Below are 18735 nucleotides of genomic sequence, written 5' to 3'. Positions count from 1 at the left end.
GCATCCCGCAAGCCTCAAGTCATATTCTTACCTTCTGGGCTGGGACCGGCATTCTTCTTCCCCACTGTCTGCCTCCTGTGTACACAGAGGAGAAAAAAGTTAATATGCTTTAACAGATGCAGAATCCAAAGACTTCTACATTTCACTGGTTTGACTGTAGAAAGCAAAGGGAAACTCTCACTGCTTCTGCATGTAGCTGTCATTGCACAGGAACTTACCTTCCACTTCATTGCCATTTCATGTTCCCTCAAAACCCTTTTAAGAATTTTTGCCACTGCAGGATTTAGCATGCTTTTGCATGGCCTTCCAGTGACCCCTGCCAAACAAGGGGGGCCAGGAGCCAAACACTTAGTTTACATCTTGGGAAAAAAGAAAAAAAAAAAAGTATATTATATTCATTCATATTCCAGTGTCAGCAATCAAACTGAAGAATCCACAAAACCAGCAAGTAATAAACCTGCCAAGTGGGCTTGGGTGAATGCAGACAGACTAGGAAGAGGAAATTTGACATACTATGCTGCTTTAGATGCAAAACGAACAGGCACGATCTCTAATGTGCTGTGGAATTTTACTAGGCTTACCTACTACAGCCCAAAGCAATAACTCAGCAGAAAGATCTTGAGCAATTAATTCCACTTCGCAGTACATTTACATACATATTACCAGGCAATGGCTAGAAATGGGGTGTAGGATCCATTTTATCAGTGAAAACGTAATAACACATTTATGTAGGTCTGCAGGAACGAACACCTTTTAAAACCTACCAAGCGCTCAGGCAGTGTGGGGGCTCCCAGGGAGGCCAGAGTTCTGCATGTGGCGACAGAGGAAGCAAACGGACAATTTTGTGTCTAGATTGCTTCGGGCATTTGCCAGCAAAGGACAGTCTGGAAGGGGCTGCGCAGAGCTGACCCAAAGGAAAAAGCAAGGCAGAGGCTGGTGCCACGCGATGCTTTGGTCATTTTGCAAGTCACAGCAGGAACGTGGTTGCAAGAGGCCTCAGCCGCTATGACAACAGAGGTGCTAACAGTTTACTAATGAAGTCGTGTGGTGGGCACTTAATTCTCCAGAGTGTCTATTTTTTAACTGGTTACAGAATTCTTTGCTACCCAGTTTTTATAGGGCCCCAGTACAAGAACAGTTGCTCTATTTCTCTCCTTTTTTCTTTTTTTTTTTAATCATCCCTTCCATTATCTTTTAAGATGAACGCAGACCTTCCATGAGTGAAGACCTAGGCAAACTTCGTATCACGGCAATCATACAGTGAATACTACATTCTGAGGCTGTGCATTGCTCCTGAACTTGAGGATCAGTGTAAAATACTCCTAAAGGCAAATGCAAGATGATGCACTTCCACTGTGCTTCTGACACAGGAAAGCAAGGGAAGAGTCTCCAGTTGCTTTTCTGCAAACCCCTAAACTATAACAAATTCTGGAGCCAAAATGTCAGCAGCGAGTGACCATGTTTCACACAACGATGAAGTTAGAGGCCATTTACAATAGCACCCTGTCATCGCACTTTGCCCAACTACCTTTGCAATACATTTGAATAAAGTTCTTCCACGAACACCCCCGGGGAGACTGTACAGTTCTGGTCAGAACTTTCTTCCTCCTCGGCTTCCCTCAACCGAGCAATTTTGAAGGCACTCTGTCATGCATATGCTGCTTTCTGTGACTACCCACCATGACGCGTGGATGGAAACCAAGAAAAGGTGGGTGAAAGATTTCATGGACGAGGGGAAGGATGGGAAACGATAAATGTCAATTCTAAACGGAGTCGGTGGAAAAAAGGAAGAGAGGAACTACGCATCGCTACCCCTCTTGCTCAGCCCCGCCAAAGAGGGCACGTCCACACCTGCCACCCAGGGGCAGGAGAGGAAGTGAAGCAACAGGAGAGGGAGAAATTCCAGAATAGATGCGTTTACAAAATACACAGAGCCGAACATGTTTAAGCGTCAACATCAGAAAAGGGGAGGAGTGGAAAAATTAAGTTTCCATAAGATAATTGTATAAACAGATGCTGCTTCCTGAAAATCTTCCCCACTATGCTATTTGTGCTTATTGCATGCAAAGCTCATATTCAGTTCACTTTTTAACATACACAGTGACATGCAGATACCTCTGCTGGATAGTCTATGCCAGCATCTCATATTGAAAGGATCTGAATCTACAAGATCTGAGCATATCAAGAAAAATGTATGCTTACTACAAGTGCTCTATTTCTAAGAACAGAACTACAAGACCATGAGGTAGTTCAGTGCAGCCACCTGCAACCACAAATTCAATCTAAAACCTGCAGACCACCTACAACAAGCAAGAGCTGGCAAGAATACCTTCCACTCATCATTCCTCAGAATTAACTCGGCATTTCAGCAACTTGATAAGGAAGCAGGCAGTGCTGTCCCTTCAAACTGAAAGCCCCAGTGAATTCCACAGTTAAAAGAAAACATCCAGAAGGGATGAAACGCACAGATGAAGAGCAGCCATGTGAGGAGCAGCAGCAGAGCTCTTGCACTCCAGGGAGCCAAGCCTCTGTTTCTGAGAAGCGTCAGCGTTCGGCCAGCTGCGTACGCCGGCTGGCAGGACACTCCTGGATGCTCTGGGCTACAGACCCCAGATTGGACTTGCTAAAGAAGAAATCCAAAGGAGTAGAGTCACTTTCCATTATTCAAGCTTTTGCAATAACCGCGCTGGCTCAGGCTGCGTCTGGACCAGGCTGCTGTCCACAGCTCCAGACACTGGACAGCTGTCCTGGCAACCTGCGCTCCGAGGGCAGTCAAAGTCTCCCTGCATTTTGACTGTGTTGCTTAACACCTCAGAGGCAGTAGCTACTCATCAGGCCATGCCACTCACACAACAGGCAAAGAAAGTCTGGTTCGGCCCAAAATGCTTCACACGTTTCCTCGCCTTGCTCCCCTTCCCCTAAATGCATTACTTGTGATCCCAGTCACCAGCACTTCCCCAAAGAGAGCATATATTCAGTTTGCAGCCCAGTACTGCAAAGTGCAGGGGCTTCCCAGCAGGTTGCAGTGGAAAATACCACGGTAAGAGGATGGCTCTGAACCCTGAGACTGCGCTGGGTCCCTCTTGGCCAGGCAGCCAGAGTCATCGTTGTGTCACGCAGCACAGCCCAACCTGAGCTCAAGGACAGTTCACTAAGCAGAAGTCACTCGGGCCACCTCCTCAGTGCCACACCAGTTACAGCAAAGAGGTATAACATGCAGTAAGGGGAAGAAGAGGTTTCATTACATATAGCATAGCTAAAGACATGATGGGTTTTATTTTTTTGAATAAGTCAGAACAGCTCAAGAGCATATGTTTGGCTAGAGAACAAGTTCCTCAAACCAAAGATAAGGTAAAGCAACTGAAAGGAGCACTTGAAGTCTCTGCTGTGCTATTTAGTAAGCCAAGCTATGCAAACATCATTTTCAGTATTACATTGAATGGCTAGTTCCACAGGCCAAAAAAATCCTGGTCATAGCAACTGGCAAGCCTGGTATCCCATATCAAAAATCTTACTGATGAACAGGAGAAGACCTTGAAACATGCACATCGTTATCTTAGCTCCACTCAAAATTCAGCCCGCAGGAGCTCAGCGTGGAGGAGGCTAGACATGACCCAATCAATCACCATCTGTCTCTGCTGAAGCTCTGACAAGATCTCTAATATTAGACATAAATGTGGCAGATGTGTGTCAGAAGTGCAGCTATTCAGAATATAGCTGACTATGTCTACAAAAAAAGAACTGTAGTCAAGTGTGATTTGGGCTAGAGATCTATCACTGCTACCCAGGATGCCATCTGGAGAGAAGCTAACCTTCACTTTGAGGTTCTCAAGTTTTACCCTCCTCCTCTCCTACTCAACAACTGACCATCCCAGCCTATAGCCCAGTCCTTCCCTGCATCTCATGTTATGTCCTGGTATTTACAGAGTGCTTCCTCATCATCTCTATGCATGGACATTTTACCCGTGTCTCTTACTCAAGAAAAAATTTTGAGGAGTCTCCTAACTCTGTCCATCTTTCCCCATGGAGCTTTTTCAGCCTCAGACTCGGGTATCTGAACACTAATACATCCCTCTAATCATCTTCACCCCACCAACCATCCCCTCTGCAAATGCATCCATACCTTCTCCTAGGCAGAGGGTTTTCGATATGAAAGGAACTACTTCAAATGCTCCCCTGTTCCACATATCCAACCACCACTGGTTTTCCTCTCACACAGGCCCGTGCTGCCATCCAACTTGTATCACACCTGTCCGAGGGTGAGGATTCGCTGCACTTCTGGTCACTACGTAACTCTGCAACTGCAAAAAGTCACACAACCCTCCTCAAGAATTGTCAGCCAAAACTAAACTGCAATGACAAGTCCATCCCACTAGAGGGGAGGGCAGGACAGAGAAGACATGGCCAATGCATGGTCAAGTGCACTTCCTTTCCTGAAGGGAAGGACTCCAGTACTGACATGACTACTACAACAAGCAGCTTCAGATGTCCTTGCCATTTTCAGTATACTCCCAAAGGGGAGGAAGTACTGCTGCAGTGCGGTAACGCATCAGCCAAAAAGTGGATCAAAACCTGTAAACATTCCTTGCCACGGAAATCTTTAGTAAAAGGCAATTGACAATGAGAAGGATCGTGCTTACAGCCTGAGCAGACAGCATCCTCAGACACTGGAACAAGAGCCATCTGGAGATGCGACCTGTGATGGTGACACACTTCAGTTTTTACAGGCAGCAGGGAGAACCTCGGCTCTTTGCCCACCCCTGTGCTCTCCTTGCCCTGCAATACATGCCGTAACCAGAGCAAGAGGTGCGAGGGCCAGTGGCTTCCCCAAATGCTGCTCAGATTCCTGATGCTGGATTGCTCCAGTACCAAACCAGCCTCTTCCAACAGCTTGCAACGGCAGGAAGGTTAAGCAGCACTGATGAGCTCCAGAGGGATCCATGCCCTGCTTTCCTTGACCAGAAACGGAGGCCTCAGGGGAAATGGAAGGAATGAGTCGTGTAGCTCTAAACTAGGCCACAGTATTAAATGCAGTTTAAAGTGAAAGAAGAAAAATTCCATCTCTGCTCCTTTCAGGCCATGTAGGACAGAATATGCAAAACATGAATCCTGTTTTTGCTTTGATCCACTGCCAACTATCTGTCATCAAAAGGGCAAGGGAGAGGAGAGAAATTTTTTAACATTATTTAGTTCTATACAATGGGAGCCACTCCATGTCACGCAAACAATTCTGTTTTTATAAATCTCGCTTCTGCAGACTGATGCAATGATAAACAAGGTTCAATTTGCATTCTTAAGTTCAGCAAATGGAGTTGTCTGCCTGTATTTAACATTAGGAACATCCCAGCAGGTTATTTGTAAAAGATATGGTTATTAACAGAAGTCATGTGCCTAACATTTACTACATTTCTACTAACAGAGAACATTTCCTACAGACTACACCCTAAATATACATCTTTCAAATCTTAAAAGAGATTCCAATTTCATAACTGCTTGCTACATATGATTTTATGCCAAAATACCTGACTGTATGGACAATGCCTGGGAAATGTGCCCATCCGGAGTGAGAGTGGTCACAGAGCCATCAACCAAGAGAGCACCGACAATTTATACCGGACAAGGATTCCACTGTCTTTCACCCCACACGCCTCAATATTTTGCTCATAGTTACGACAAGCGTACCTAAAACACTGCAGAACTTCTCTCCCATTCTCCATTTCCTAAATCTTGCCTAGCTGTTGCTTTTTGTATGGGCAACTTCATTATTTTTACTGTGTGCTATATCTCCCTCTTTTATAGGCATTCTCTGCACAGCAACAAATACTAGTAGAGAGAGACTGAATTCCTTATTGGAAGGCAGATCCAAGAAGTCCACATGAAGCTATTCTCACTTCTTGAAGTTGCTAAATTTCAAGTCAATACTGTTCTTTTTTAACATAGTCCTCTCTTAGCAGAGGGAGAGAAGCCTTCTGCAAGAACAGGAACACAGAAGCTATTTTAAGGTGTTGTGAGACAAAGAACTTGAAGCTTTTTCACCTCCCTCTTACTGAAGTACGACTAGTAACTTCTTATTTATACAACAGAAACTTAGTTTTATGGATTCCCCCAAACCTGCAGCCAGATTCAGGCGTAGCCGTGCCCTTAGAGACAATCTTCATTTAACACTGTCCACCCACCATCAAGTGATCAATTCTGGACTCCACCTCAAAGTAGGTACCACAGAGAAAAGGCCTGTAATGAAATGAGCAACTTTCTAGCTTTCTGCCTACCCTTTCCTTGGTGAGATCCCATCCAGTTCTTCAAACATCCACTAAGTCCCTCTGAGACGAACGTGACCTTTGTTAGGAAGAAGGCTGCTGCTTTAGTCAAACCAGAGGCTGTGCATTCAGGCACTGATCCAGCTGTTAATCCATACAAATACTCCTCTCCATGAGTAAAAGGGAGAGCATCCACTGGTTTCCCAGTGTATATTTGTTTGGGCTACAGCTGTACAGTGCGTTGCAAGCTCCTCCAGGTAGGAGCTCTCCTCGTGTGTCAGCCAGCACTAAGCAAGTCAGTGCAAAAACCAACCCCTCCCCACAACTATTACCCAACGCGTGGATAACCCAGTCTGGTTGAGTTTTACAGAGGGAGCCATTACGGTAGCCACAGCCTTCCCTCTAATGCAGCAAAATCACTCAGAGATAAGAGCGTTCACTGCACATTTAGATTTCTTAGGGCTCAACTCAGTTGTTGACACAGACACACAGTGACACTGAAGATGCCACAGGGTATCCAGCGTCTGCACAGGACCAGCATTAGATGCCCACAGACACAACTGAATAGAGGCCCTTGAAGTCAAAGGGACCGGGATGCATGCACAGACATCACATACGACTGAAGTTCAACACCTTCCACGATGAATTATTCCAGAGATGTCCTATTCAACAGCAAGCCCTATGCAAGATTGGATCCTATCAATAATCTCAAATCATCTGCTGGAACAAAACAAGTCAAATGTTTAAGTCAGATTGCCAAATATATTACACATTTCTGTAGCAGAGGGACTTTCATACAGTAGTCTGAGTTGTATCAATCTTTTAAATAAACTGTGTTAACATTAAACCCACACATGCTGCATTTGCAGTAAGGCTGAAGTGCCAGCAACAACACTGTCTGGTAAAAAGAAGCAAGGGCTGACTTGAAAACCGGCGTTGAGAAAAGGTTCCCTTTTCCCTGTGAGAGACCCAAGGCTACAGCTAGAGCTTCCAGGGAGGGTGGCAGTGCTGAACTATGATGGTTTCAGTTCCGACCTTCGCTTTGTCTAGGAGCAGTCATTTGGTGTTAAAAAGGGTGATGTGACCACAAAAACTGGGCAGCCAGAGTTCACAAGTTCCACAGCTGCAGCATGGAGAGCAGACAAAAGCAGAAGCCTCCAGCAATTTGTGTGAACTGACTTAAGGAGAGGAGGTTATGGAAACCATCTCCTTAGCAGCAATACGTAAATCCTCATGTATCAACGATGGGTCTCAAAGCTGATATTAAAACCAGTCTGCTTCAGACTCTCTCCGTCTCTGGGGAAGGCCAACCTTAACCATTATTAAAGATTATGAAACTAATTAATAAAGTCACCTGCTATGCGCTAGAGAGCTAGCTCATAGACACCTCCTGAAATACTTACATTTGCCATTGCACACTTTTTTTAGAAAACAGAAGTCGATATGAGGAAGCCTTTAAGTTTGACATAAAAGTTCTTCAGAAAGCTAAGCTGAGCAAACGAGGCTACAAATGGAAGGGGGGGGAAACTGTGCGGGGTTTTGCACAGTTTTTAGCTCTCCAAAGCCATAGGAATAAGGTGTAATGAAGCAGCTTTCCCCATCAGTGTCTCCCTCTCTCGTCATTATTTGCATGAAATGTTCTGAATGAACACTATTTTCCTCCTCCCATTTCTTCTGTTTGAGGTTCGACATAAGCAATAGCTTTCTGCAGCCAAGTTTTCATTCAGAGGTTGGCATTCCTTCTGGACTGTTTTTCGTATCACTTTGCTGTGTCAGTAATTGGTATATTTAGGTCAAAGACTTTATGCTCTTGCTCTGGAGAATGAGAAAACAAGTTCCTTATCAAAGCTTTCATCTTTCCGCTGCAGCTAAGAGATTTATGCAAACTTTGTTTAGATTAGACCTCACTAAAAACTGCAGAAATAAAACTCTGAAACACTTGAACACAAAAATAAGAAGCCTCCAACTGGTACAACAAGAGTCAGGATGAGAAACAGCGTGACATAGCCTGCTACAGTACACCGCAAGAACAGATTAGAAAGGAGATTACTGTCAACTGAATTTCTGCAGCGAAATAAGCTCGCCTGATGGGGAGTACAACAGCTTTTCCTTTAATGAGAGAGGCTCGCCCAAAGGAAAGTAACACAAACATTGTACATACATATTCACGTTAACAATCCCTATGCTGAAGCAGTATTATATATAACTTCTCTCTACAGCTACGTAGTCACATATCAGTTGTCATCATCTAGACATTCACAGACACTGAGAAACAAGATCTATTGTCTCCCTGAACAGACCTTTCCTTCAACTTTTAGAAGGCTTTTCAACATTGTGCGCGTATGACAGAGAATGCAGTTATTTAATGTAATTTCAATTCTCTGCTAGATTTAATGCTTCCTAGAGGCTTGAAGATACCCGCTTAGCCTCCTCGTAGGCAATGATAACAAAGCTGTCCTTGTGACTTTCTCTAAATAACACAGGCTTATGATGATACGAGAAGTGTGAGAAAACTCATTTGCTGCATAAACACGGGCCAATATAACTCCAATTTTCATACAGAATTGTTGCTAATCTCAGAGGTATAGCTTGGTCAAGACCAAGTCAAAAATATGCACATGTACAGTGGTGAATCTCAGGGCAGGACTACTAGACAATGAACAGTTTGTGATTAAAATGAAATCCCTGCTCCACAGGCTATGACAGCGAACATCTGTTCACTGTCCATTCAGAGCAACACATCCATACGCACGCAGTTGTCCCCGTGCAAGCAGAAGGGCAGGCAATCACACCTCGGATCTTCTCTAGGCACGACTTTTCGTTAGCGCCAACGTAAACCTTGTTCAACCTTCCAATGCACCCCACAGTTTCCAGGAGCAGCACGACCATACGCACCTCCTCAGCCAGAAGACAACATCTTCTAGGCCCTCACCTTAGAAGCTGGGCCCGTTTCCAGCCAGGGATCTCCTAAACCGTTGCATAAAAAGACAGCTAGAACTAAACAGTCTTAAAGCAGCCTGGAAAGGAAACTAGCTAATGAAGAGCCACACACACAGAAGTGGGAGACCTGGAGCTGCAGCAGGTAAGTCTTTTATAATTCATGAGCAGGATTATTACACATGACAAGGAATAAGCACTTGAACAAGACATAGCAAATGCACAACACCAGCTCCTGGTTTAAGTCAACAAAGTAAGTTTCCCATTGAAACGAACAAACATTAAACTTGCCTTTACCAAGAGGGAAATCTTTGGTTTTCACTCCTCATGCTGAAGAGCTATTTTAGGAGAGGGGAGGTGGAAGGAAGGGAGGTACACAGCAAAGGGAAGGGTCTTTGTCTTGCAATTAGCTATCTTCCTGTTAGCATCTAGTTTATGAAGAAAAAAAATCAGATTTTTTTTTTTTGCCCCTGGGTGCACACCCAGAGCAGCCTCATTTGTATCCCTGCTACAGTTATCTGCGTTAAAAACCAGGGAGTTATTTTGGGGGCTCTGTGCAGGCACATTTCAAGTTACAACTTCAAGGCTTTGGCTTTCCCCAGAACACGCAGGAGGGCCACTAAAGCAATACAGGTTCACCTACATCATATACGAATAACTGCATCTTCATTAGAGATTATTCCCATGATGGGACAGGAATAGAGCTATTGAATACCATTCCTATTTATGTCACAACTGCGTCCACACCAGGGAGTTGTGCCAGCATAGCTCTCTTCTTAAAAGTCTAATTCTTGGTCAGGAACATAACCAGGCACAGGCTTTTCACTTCCACAGTTTGCCTTGAACTACGCAGAGGAAAGCGCACGCAGCCAGCTATGAGACACATTAAAATTGACTGTTTACCCGATCACAGCTCACCAGTATGCTCTTAAAACCAAGAGCTGCTAACTGTGACGTGAACATCCTGGCAGGGAGAAAGGTGCTTACGAGGGATGCTTGCCCGCTCGGCTCCTCCGAAACCCAGTCCCGGCCAGCTCTGGTCTGATCTTCGCTTGACGTAATGAACACGTGGCACAAGCGGGAAGGAGCCCAAATTATCTTCATGACTTGAACTACAAGAACCAACAGCCAGGCCATGTCGCGCCCTTGGCCTACTGCATCAATAATGAAAAGATTATTTTTTGGATAAAATGCTTTCTCAAAGTGGGATGTTATTTAACCCTTAAGCTGAAATAAAGGCTCTGAGGAAGGAGCCAAGCAACGCTCAACTGTTTCCAATGCCATGATGCTCAACCTCTAAAAAAGCAGCATGGAGGAGAGGTCATTAACATTTCAAATTCTGTCAGCTCTTAACCTTGCTTGACCTGAATCTGCACTCAACAGTATAATTACCAGTTGTAAATTGTTACCTAGTATTTGTGAGGGAAAAATAAAAGAAAAAAGAGGTATCCAAGCAACTACATTTTACAGCGTGTCTGGATGCAGCAGCAGCATCCGAGCTGGCACTGCCGAGCGCTATGGCGTAAGCCTGGATTCAAAGCACGAGCACAGCCGGGGAGTCTCTGCTCTCTCACAGAGACGGATCTAGAACAGAAGTAGCTGGTAGAGGTTTAACAGCAGGAGTTTAGATTCTATATCAAAAGAGGAATCGGCAGGAAAGCCTCTTCACCTCTAGCCTTGTGGTTTGGGTAGCAGGGGAGAGAGGAAAAAAAAAAAAAAGAGGTTTTGGGCAAAACTTCAAAAGGAATTGCTGGGACAGCTTTCTGCGCATGCAGGGACCCAAAGCAGAGTCTTTGGAGAGCGCAGGGAAAGGAATGCCTGAAGATATTCCCTGGCAAAACACTGCCGAGACAATCGCAAGGTACAAAACGTTCCTCTCGTTCAAATTCTCCAGCCCTCGGGGCTTAGAGCAGTTCTCCAGCTGTCCCACTTCTGGTAGGAGACCATCACTGCTAAAGCTGGAACCTAACATTTTTTAGCCATCCAGAATCGCTTATATTTTTTTAAAGAGACACCCAGGTATTAGTCCCATGCTATTAGAGCTTGAGCCAACGTGCTGAGCCACTTTACTGGCTAACACAAGCTGGTTTCCACGCTCGTGTACAGCATTTCTCCACAATGTAGCTCTGCCTACACTCTTCCAGCACCGCATGCCTACAGACAACTGGAGACGCACGTATCTTAGTAATTTCTGAGGGACCCCAAAAGAAGGCAGCAAATATAATGATACCTCCTCTGATAGGGGCTGAAGAGGAAAAAGAAAGGAAAATAAAGCTGAGGAGTAGAACAGGGTTTTCTGGATAAGGCAAATCAGAGCAGGATGAAGTTGCATAACAAGCACCCCTTGACTTTTGTCATTCTTCCCAGCCAACTCCTCCAGAAGTCTGTTTGTTATTGTTTATTTGGGTATCAGTCCAAATTGGTGTGGGAGGAAAGGAGAAAAAAAGAAAGAAAATAAAAGGGAGGGCAGTCAAGCTGTCCATTCCAGCAGCGCAGCCACCTCGCACTCCTGATCTATTAGTGAGTCAGTGTCCTGCTCAGTGCAACAGACAGATCTGAACGTGACTCTAGCAGAAGCAACTTGAGCACTGTTTCCCTTCTGCCAGGATGAACTGTGTCCTTGCTTGTCTCCGTGCTGCTCAGTTGTCGAATTGCAATTTCACCCCACTTCTCTCTCCAGAGAAGCTGGGCAGCAGGGGAAGCAGCCACCCCGGCGAGCCGCACACAGCTGGGAGCATCAGTCCAGAAACCCAAGTGTCTGTGTCAAAAGCTGGTGGCTGTGGCCACCATCCAGGCCCCTCGTCCTCCCAGGATGGAAAACAGGTCATGCTCCTGTAGCCAAGGAGCTACAGCGAGTTCAGCGACAGTTCAGCCAAGCCTAAACCGTGACTTGGCCATCTTTTGCCCCCAGGCTCTTGAAGGCCACACCAGCATCACCCCACTGAATGGGAAGGAGCTTGCTCTACCATTCTCCTGTACATTTGCCTGATCTTTTGAGATGAAGGCAGCAGGACATGCGATAGCACGTTTCAGTTGTTTCCAAGCTCTCTTCTCTTCCTCCTCCCTTACCCGTTCAGCTTTAACTCCAGCGTTACAGACTGGCCATACTGACTTTCAAGAGCCTGCTGGAAATAGCCGAAGGCCTTCTGTCTCCTACAAGCTGCCAGCTCCTAACGTCCAGGATGAAAACAGTTTTCCTCTTCAGTGAACAAAGAGCTTTACAGAGACTGACCTGATAGGAGGGAAAGAAAAGCTATCCACTGCTGCTAAGTGATGCCATTTAAGAAAGTAAAGCCTAATTTTTTCAGCCTTGCCCACGCAGATTATGTGCAAGTCACTAGACAAAACCATCAACAGATGCAGCTGGAACAGAGCTTGGTACTTGAAGCTCATGTCTGAGAAACCCCCAAAAAACATGTCAGGGAAGGCTCAACAGCAATCACACCTTGGCTTGGCAGGCAGGGGAAGAGGACTCCCCAGGCTGCGCACATCAGTAACAAGGGAAAGGCTGTACTGAACCAGGATGCAGCGTTACGTTGGGGATGTTTGTTCCCCCCACTGCCAGGATACAAGAGTGCCACTGGAAGCGGGTACAACCTCCCCCGTCAGAAAGGGACACGCTTCCATGCAGCCGCGTGTCCTCGCTCTCCATGCCGCACCTGAACACGACATACCGGGAACACGGCCTTTTCACAAGGAGGCCCGCTGTCCAGAATACCCTCTAACGACACAAGGGCAGAATCGCTGCGCCAAAGAAAAGGAATTGCACTAATCTTGGCACAAGACTGGATTTGTCTGACCCCTGGAAGTCCCACAGATCCATCAGATTTGCGGCCCTGCAGTACTCGTCTATCTAATCCCAGCCTCCTTTGAACCATCTGTTTCCCCTTCGGCAGACTGGCCATTAGAGACCCAACACTAAAACTCGTGTCTCCTTAGTAACAGGTTTTTGTTGATTCCCCCTGCCCCCTCCATCTCTCCACCAATCCTGTAATCTACTCGGATTTTCCCCGCAGGGGCTGCGCGACAGCATCAGCGGAAAAAATGTATGGGATGAGAGAAACACTTTAGGGCAAGGACAGGGGGTGTAGAGGGGAGCGCATGACGCTGGAAGAAGCTAAAAGTCTATTGAAACCAGATGTTCTCATTATATCAAATCAAGCCACCAACACACCTTCTGTGAGCCAGATTTAATATCTGATCTTATCTGAGCGCTCAATGCTACAACAGGTTTTTATTTATTCTTTTAAAGGTGCCAGTTATTAACAGTTTCCAATCAATACACAAGTCTTAAGAAAAAACGTAGCCGGCATCCCAAAGCCCATCTTCCCTAGCGCCTCAAAGGTAAAATGCTGCCGCTCCCAACCGCGTGCAGGCAAGGAAGGGCTGTATTTCCAGTCTGCAGAGACCGGCCCTCTTACAGCAGTAAGTCAGTGACTGCAGGCTGCCTTTGCTTCCTTAATCCTTAAATCCCCACACTTTCTTCTGGAGGTTAATCCAGTTAAAACTGTCCCCTCCCTTTGCCTTGCGTAAATGACCACCTGAAGAGAGCAGCTGCAGAAGCTGCACTCGGAGGACAGCCCTTCCCAGAGCGTCGTCCTGCTGCAAGAGACGGCCGGAGTATGCAATACTTGCTGCTGATGCCAGAAAAAGAAACCAGCATTAACTAGGTAAGGGCAAAGACACTCCTTATGGATTGTTTAAAGTAGCAGGAATCAATCATCCAGTCCAACCCAAATCCCTCGGTTGCTTTCTGCCCTGAGATAACTAGAAACAGGTTTATGCTATACTAAAGATAAGGCATTCTTAAACCAGCGTAAGCCATTATGTGAAAATCCCCCTTTTTTGAGAGGGGATGAGCACTTACTTTTGAGGTCACCTCTAAATAAGATGGCTATGAAATCATAACATGGGCTGGCACATGGACACCACGAGGACTCTGCATCAACGCTGTAATCCAGTGAAGATGCAAAATAAAGATGAAAGAACACAACCCAGTGAAGAGGCAAAATAACCGTACAGAGTCCAGCGCATCCCCTCGTCCTGGGGGCAGGAAGCCATATGTGACCTGGCACCGCTCCCTGGGGCGGGCAGCGAGTGCTGCAGAACACCACGCAGCTCTGTGAGAGGTCCCTCAGCTGCCACAGGGCTTGGGTCAGTGACCCACTGAACCATATGGATCCCCCACGCCCTGCACACATATCCGTGTGTCTGTCCTCCTCCTTGTGAAGCTGGGCCAGAAGCTCTGGAGCAGCGTGCATCGCTGTGGAGCAATCTGTCACAGAGAAACGCTGCACATGGGCTCTCGGGTGCTTGCCAAGCTCTTCACACTACGCACTAGAGTCAGGACTTGGACCATAAGCCCTCTGCATTCCTGGTCATGCACAAGCAAGAGAAACAGAAAACTGGTTTTCAAGACTTGGAGACTGCTTATCAGCAGAGTCCTTCCAAGATGCTCAGTCCCAGGTGTAACAAGAACAAACAATCTCGTCACCTTGGCTGCCTAACTAAAGGGACAGCAAGCAGAGGACGCATTCTGCCTCCCAGACCAGAAGCAGATGCACTGAGATTAAAAAAAAAAAAAAAAAAAAAAAAAAGGGTAAAAAACAAGGAGCAAGATGCCTGTACAGCTCTGATCTGTAGCACGTTGCTAGCCCCATTCACATGGATGTGGAAAGCCGCTGCCCAGTCACTGCTGCACGTTAAATGCTCATTTTGCACGGCTGATTAGTCAGAAGCAGAATGTTTCTGCATTCACGGAGCAGCTATTTTAAGGTTACATTATGCGCTCTGCTTCCATTAATAGGTACTTTGAAAAAAACAACAAAAGAAAAGCAAACAACAAAAAAACACTCCAAAACAGAATTATACCCAGCGATGCATTTGCCTCAGCAGACTTGAGGGCTGCATGTTCACGCAGCCAAAGCAAGTGGAGGAAAGCTCCTGAACTCTGTTATCAACAAGCCACATTTTTCTTCACAGCTCCAGAGATCACCTGGTCATTAGGCTTGCCAAAGCCTTTATGGAACAATTCAAATCTCTGTGTTCACCAGCCACCTCCTTTATGGGCCTGTCAACCTGCATCTTCCGCACAGAGATTTAACGCAGCCATAAAAATCACCAAACTGAAAGAAGTTAGGCCAGACCAGCACAGCAGCTCACGTGTCCTGCATTCTGCAAGACACTGACCCAAATACTCTCATTCCAGACACCAGCTTCCCTGCTAGGGTTGCCCGCGCTCTCCCGCAGGCCGTTCGTTCGGCAGTAACCGCTACGCATTTATGCCCCTCTGGGATCACTGTGTCCCCTTTGAGGGTGTTGAATCCTGCAGTTATTTGTCAAGCTGAAGCTTTGCAGAAAATTGTTTTGGAGCAAGGCAAAAACTCCAGGTCTCTCAAGCAAACAAAGCTCAAATTATGAAATGCTCTCACCAGCCCCTGATTTCCATCCCCCCACCCCAAGCTACTTCAGTACTCCCATCATTGCAGTCCCTTGTGCATTTGGCCAAGAATAGCTGTCCGGTTCAAAACTATGCGACTAAAATATTCTGTCTCAAAATTACCCCGTCTCTTTAAAAGACCAGGCTTAAAGATGTATATATGTTGACCAACATAGCTGGATACTGTAACCTCTCATCTAATATCCAGAACGATATCTATACTACACCCACAAGTTTGGATCTAATGCAAAAAAAGATTCAGAGACCTGCTGCTAATATGAATTTCACATGTGCATATATGCTAGCAGTTCCTCAATAATACCTCTCCTACATGTATTAGAATTGCATTTGTATCCATAAACATGCCACTATTAATTTAACTGTGACATCTAGACTTTTCTCTTCCATCCCTCCCACATCTCCTACGTACTGCCAAGGGGCAGATGAGGACCTCATCTTCCAGTAGCCTGTATTGTTGTATGCCCCATATTTAAGAGCAAGAAGTAATCAGCACTGGCACAAGTGCTCTTAAACACTGGTAAAAATGAAGAGGTGGTTTCCAGGGCTCAGTATTTGTGCTCATTTTCGCTGGACAGGAATGAATGGCAGATAAAAAACCCACTCCCATTTTACCTCCCTTTGAGCTAAAATATCAGGGTTTTATTGAGTTAGTTTTCTAGGAGGGAAGAGTGGGGGAAGCTATGGAAGGAAGCATGAATACGACCATTTAGCCAAACACTACAGATAATTTGTATACCAACAGCACTAGGGATGTTATTTTAATTTCAGTCTTCTTGGAACAGGGCAGGTTCTGTATAGAGTCAGTTTTCTGTCAGCAGCTTTGCTTTTATTAATAGGTTTGCACAGACTGCATTGGAGACCAAAGCAGCAGAACCCAAAAGCAGCAGAATCCAGAAGGTATGTGTGTAATAAATCCCATTAAAGCTAGAGCAGGTCAGCCCTCTAATGAACTTAGGCTATAGATTCTTCTAATGCTCTTGAGGAAAGCTCTGCTGACCAAGTGAGAAGGAATCCCTCAGCTCACAAATCCGCATCCATTGAGCCAAGTGGAAATACCATACGAGCTAAGCAAAATAAATTGAGTTTGTTTTTTTTAAATGTGAAGAGCAAGCAAAAATCCTAAATTAAGCAGCAATAAGTACTAGAGTCAGAACTGGAAATAAAATTCAACTTGGAGGAAAAAAGGTCATAAAAACAATTCTTCAGAGTTGGATTAAAACAACATTTTTATGTTAGATTCAATCTAAAAAAATACATTAACCTATGCAGGCAGAGTAAAAGGAAAGTCAAATAGTATGTGAATTTAGGAACATAGCCCAGCTTCTGAAAAATGAAAACAAGATGGACAGCTTTAGTGTCAGGGCACCCACACGCAGAGACTTCTGAACACTAAACAGCTTTAGCTGATGATCCTCTCTCCTGCAAAGCCTTGATTTCAAAGAGCACTGATTTATATCCAGCAGCAGATGTTATATCAAAGGAGGTAAGAACAGGACACTGAAGAGCGGTAGCAGCACATACATACACACACACGTATATATATGAAAAACAGTATTACATGGTGTCAGTAAGGAAACTAAAGCTAGGTAGAAGGATGCCAAGATGCTTGAAAGCACTGCTTAAAACAAGTCTAACATGAAGTCTGATCTTTTCAGTCTTCAGCCCTGGGAGGACCCAGCTTCCATTTTAGAGCTTTGGAACAGCAGGAGACATCACACACCAGCAATGGGACTAGAAGCAGGCTGCAGGTTTATTAGCAGAGTTTTTACTGCTCCAAAACTTGAGCCATTCTCGCAAAACAGTAAACTCTTGGCACAAAGATGCTCATTTCAACTTTGTTCACTTTACTGCAGTACTAAAAAATATTGCTCTATATGTGCCATACTTGACATATGCAAAAGTGTGGATGAGAGTAGCTGGTTTCCAATTTTCTGAGTAATTAAAGCAGCCTTCCTCTCTACCTTCCCCCGAGGGATAAATAAAAACCAATAATAATAAACAAAAAGCACCTCAAGATGCCAGGACACAATTCTCACATCAAAGATTATTATTATTATTATTTTTTTTTTTTTAAATGAGACTAGTCGGAAAAGACTTTTTATGCACAGGACATTTCTGGGGAAGTATGGAAGAGCTAGAGAATCCTGAATTGCATCTAACCAGTAAACAAGATCACAAATTAAGTAGTCTGAGAATTTCTGGTAGCTTAGCCCTGAAATAGTCCCCCTTCTTTTCCTTCCTCCCCCTTCACTACTTAGCTCAAAATGCAGGAGCAAAAAGAACACATGATATAACCTGCATTGGTATGGGCAAATACACGGCTGCAGCCACAGAAACACATTCTTCAGGGCTTGTGAACCATCATATGACAAACATCACAAGAAGCCAATTTACTAAATGCAATTTTAAGCTTATAGAAGTTAAAAATACTAATGATAAAAGCCCTTATGGAGAACTCTCTTAGGAAAGAGATTTTGTCACATCAACTAAATATGCAAAGTAATGCAAGTTTTGTTAATCTATTCACTACAGAAGTTTTGGTACTGCCATTTTCTAACGTCCTGTTATTAAAACCCAGAGGTTTCATCTCCACTCTCTGAGGCTACTGTACAGCGCGGAGTCCTGTCGTCTTGCTATGCTGGTGTTACTAGGGAAAAAAGCTGGACTTGAAGAAACAGTACCAAACAACAAAACAAAAATCAGTTCTCATGTTATCTGAAGTTTTTGATTTAGAACGCTACAGCTAAACTAATATTACTTAGAAGTCCCTAATATATACTTTATTTACATAATTTACAGCCAGTAAAAAGAGTTGATCAGCAGTCACTGAAGACTTTATCAATAAGCCTCTCATGAACATATAAACATTTGTATTAAACCACACAGAGACTGGAGCAAGCTAAAACTTCTCTGATCCCACGTGTTTGAAAGCAGCAGACTTTTCATTTACTATAAAGCTTACAGGTAAGAGTGACTTTTATTTATCTATTTTTAAAGGAACAGGGCATGCAACCCACAGTCCTTCTTAACTGCCAAGGAATACACGCAATTATTCAGAAGAAAACACGTACAGGTCTGCTT

General features: G+C 44.8%; 1 protein-coding gene across 1 annotated transcript in view; it reads right to left on the bottom strand.

Moving 5' to 3' along the window:
• SSH2 (slingshot protein phosphatase 2) overlaps nucleotides 1–18735 on the bottom strand; it is a 100863-nt gene that overhangs the window by 66512 nt on the left and 15616 nt on the right. Inside the window, exon 2 of the mRNA XM_064523224.1 lies at nucleotides 32–75. Within this exon, the coding sequence (XP_064379294.1) occupies nucleotides 32–75 (44 nt within the window). The remainder of the gene's footprint in view (nucleotides 1–31; nucleotides 76–18735) is intronic.

This window comes from Dromaius novaehollandiae, chromosome 19 (assembly GCF_036370855.1).
Source record: "Dromaius novaehollandiae isolate bDroNov1 chromosome 19, bDroNov1.hap1, whole genome shotgun sequence".
Taxonomy (NCBI): domain Eukaryota; kingdom Metazoa; phylum Chordata; class Aves; order Casuariiformes; family Dromaiidae; genus Dromaius; species Dromaius novaehollandiae.
The sequence above is the reverse complement of the archived record's forward strand: the minus strand, read 5'-3'. Positions and strand labels throughout refer to the sequence as shown.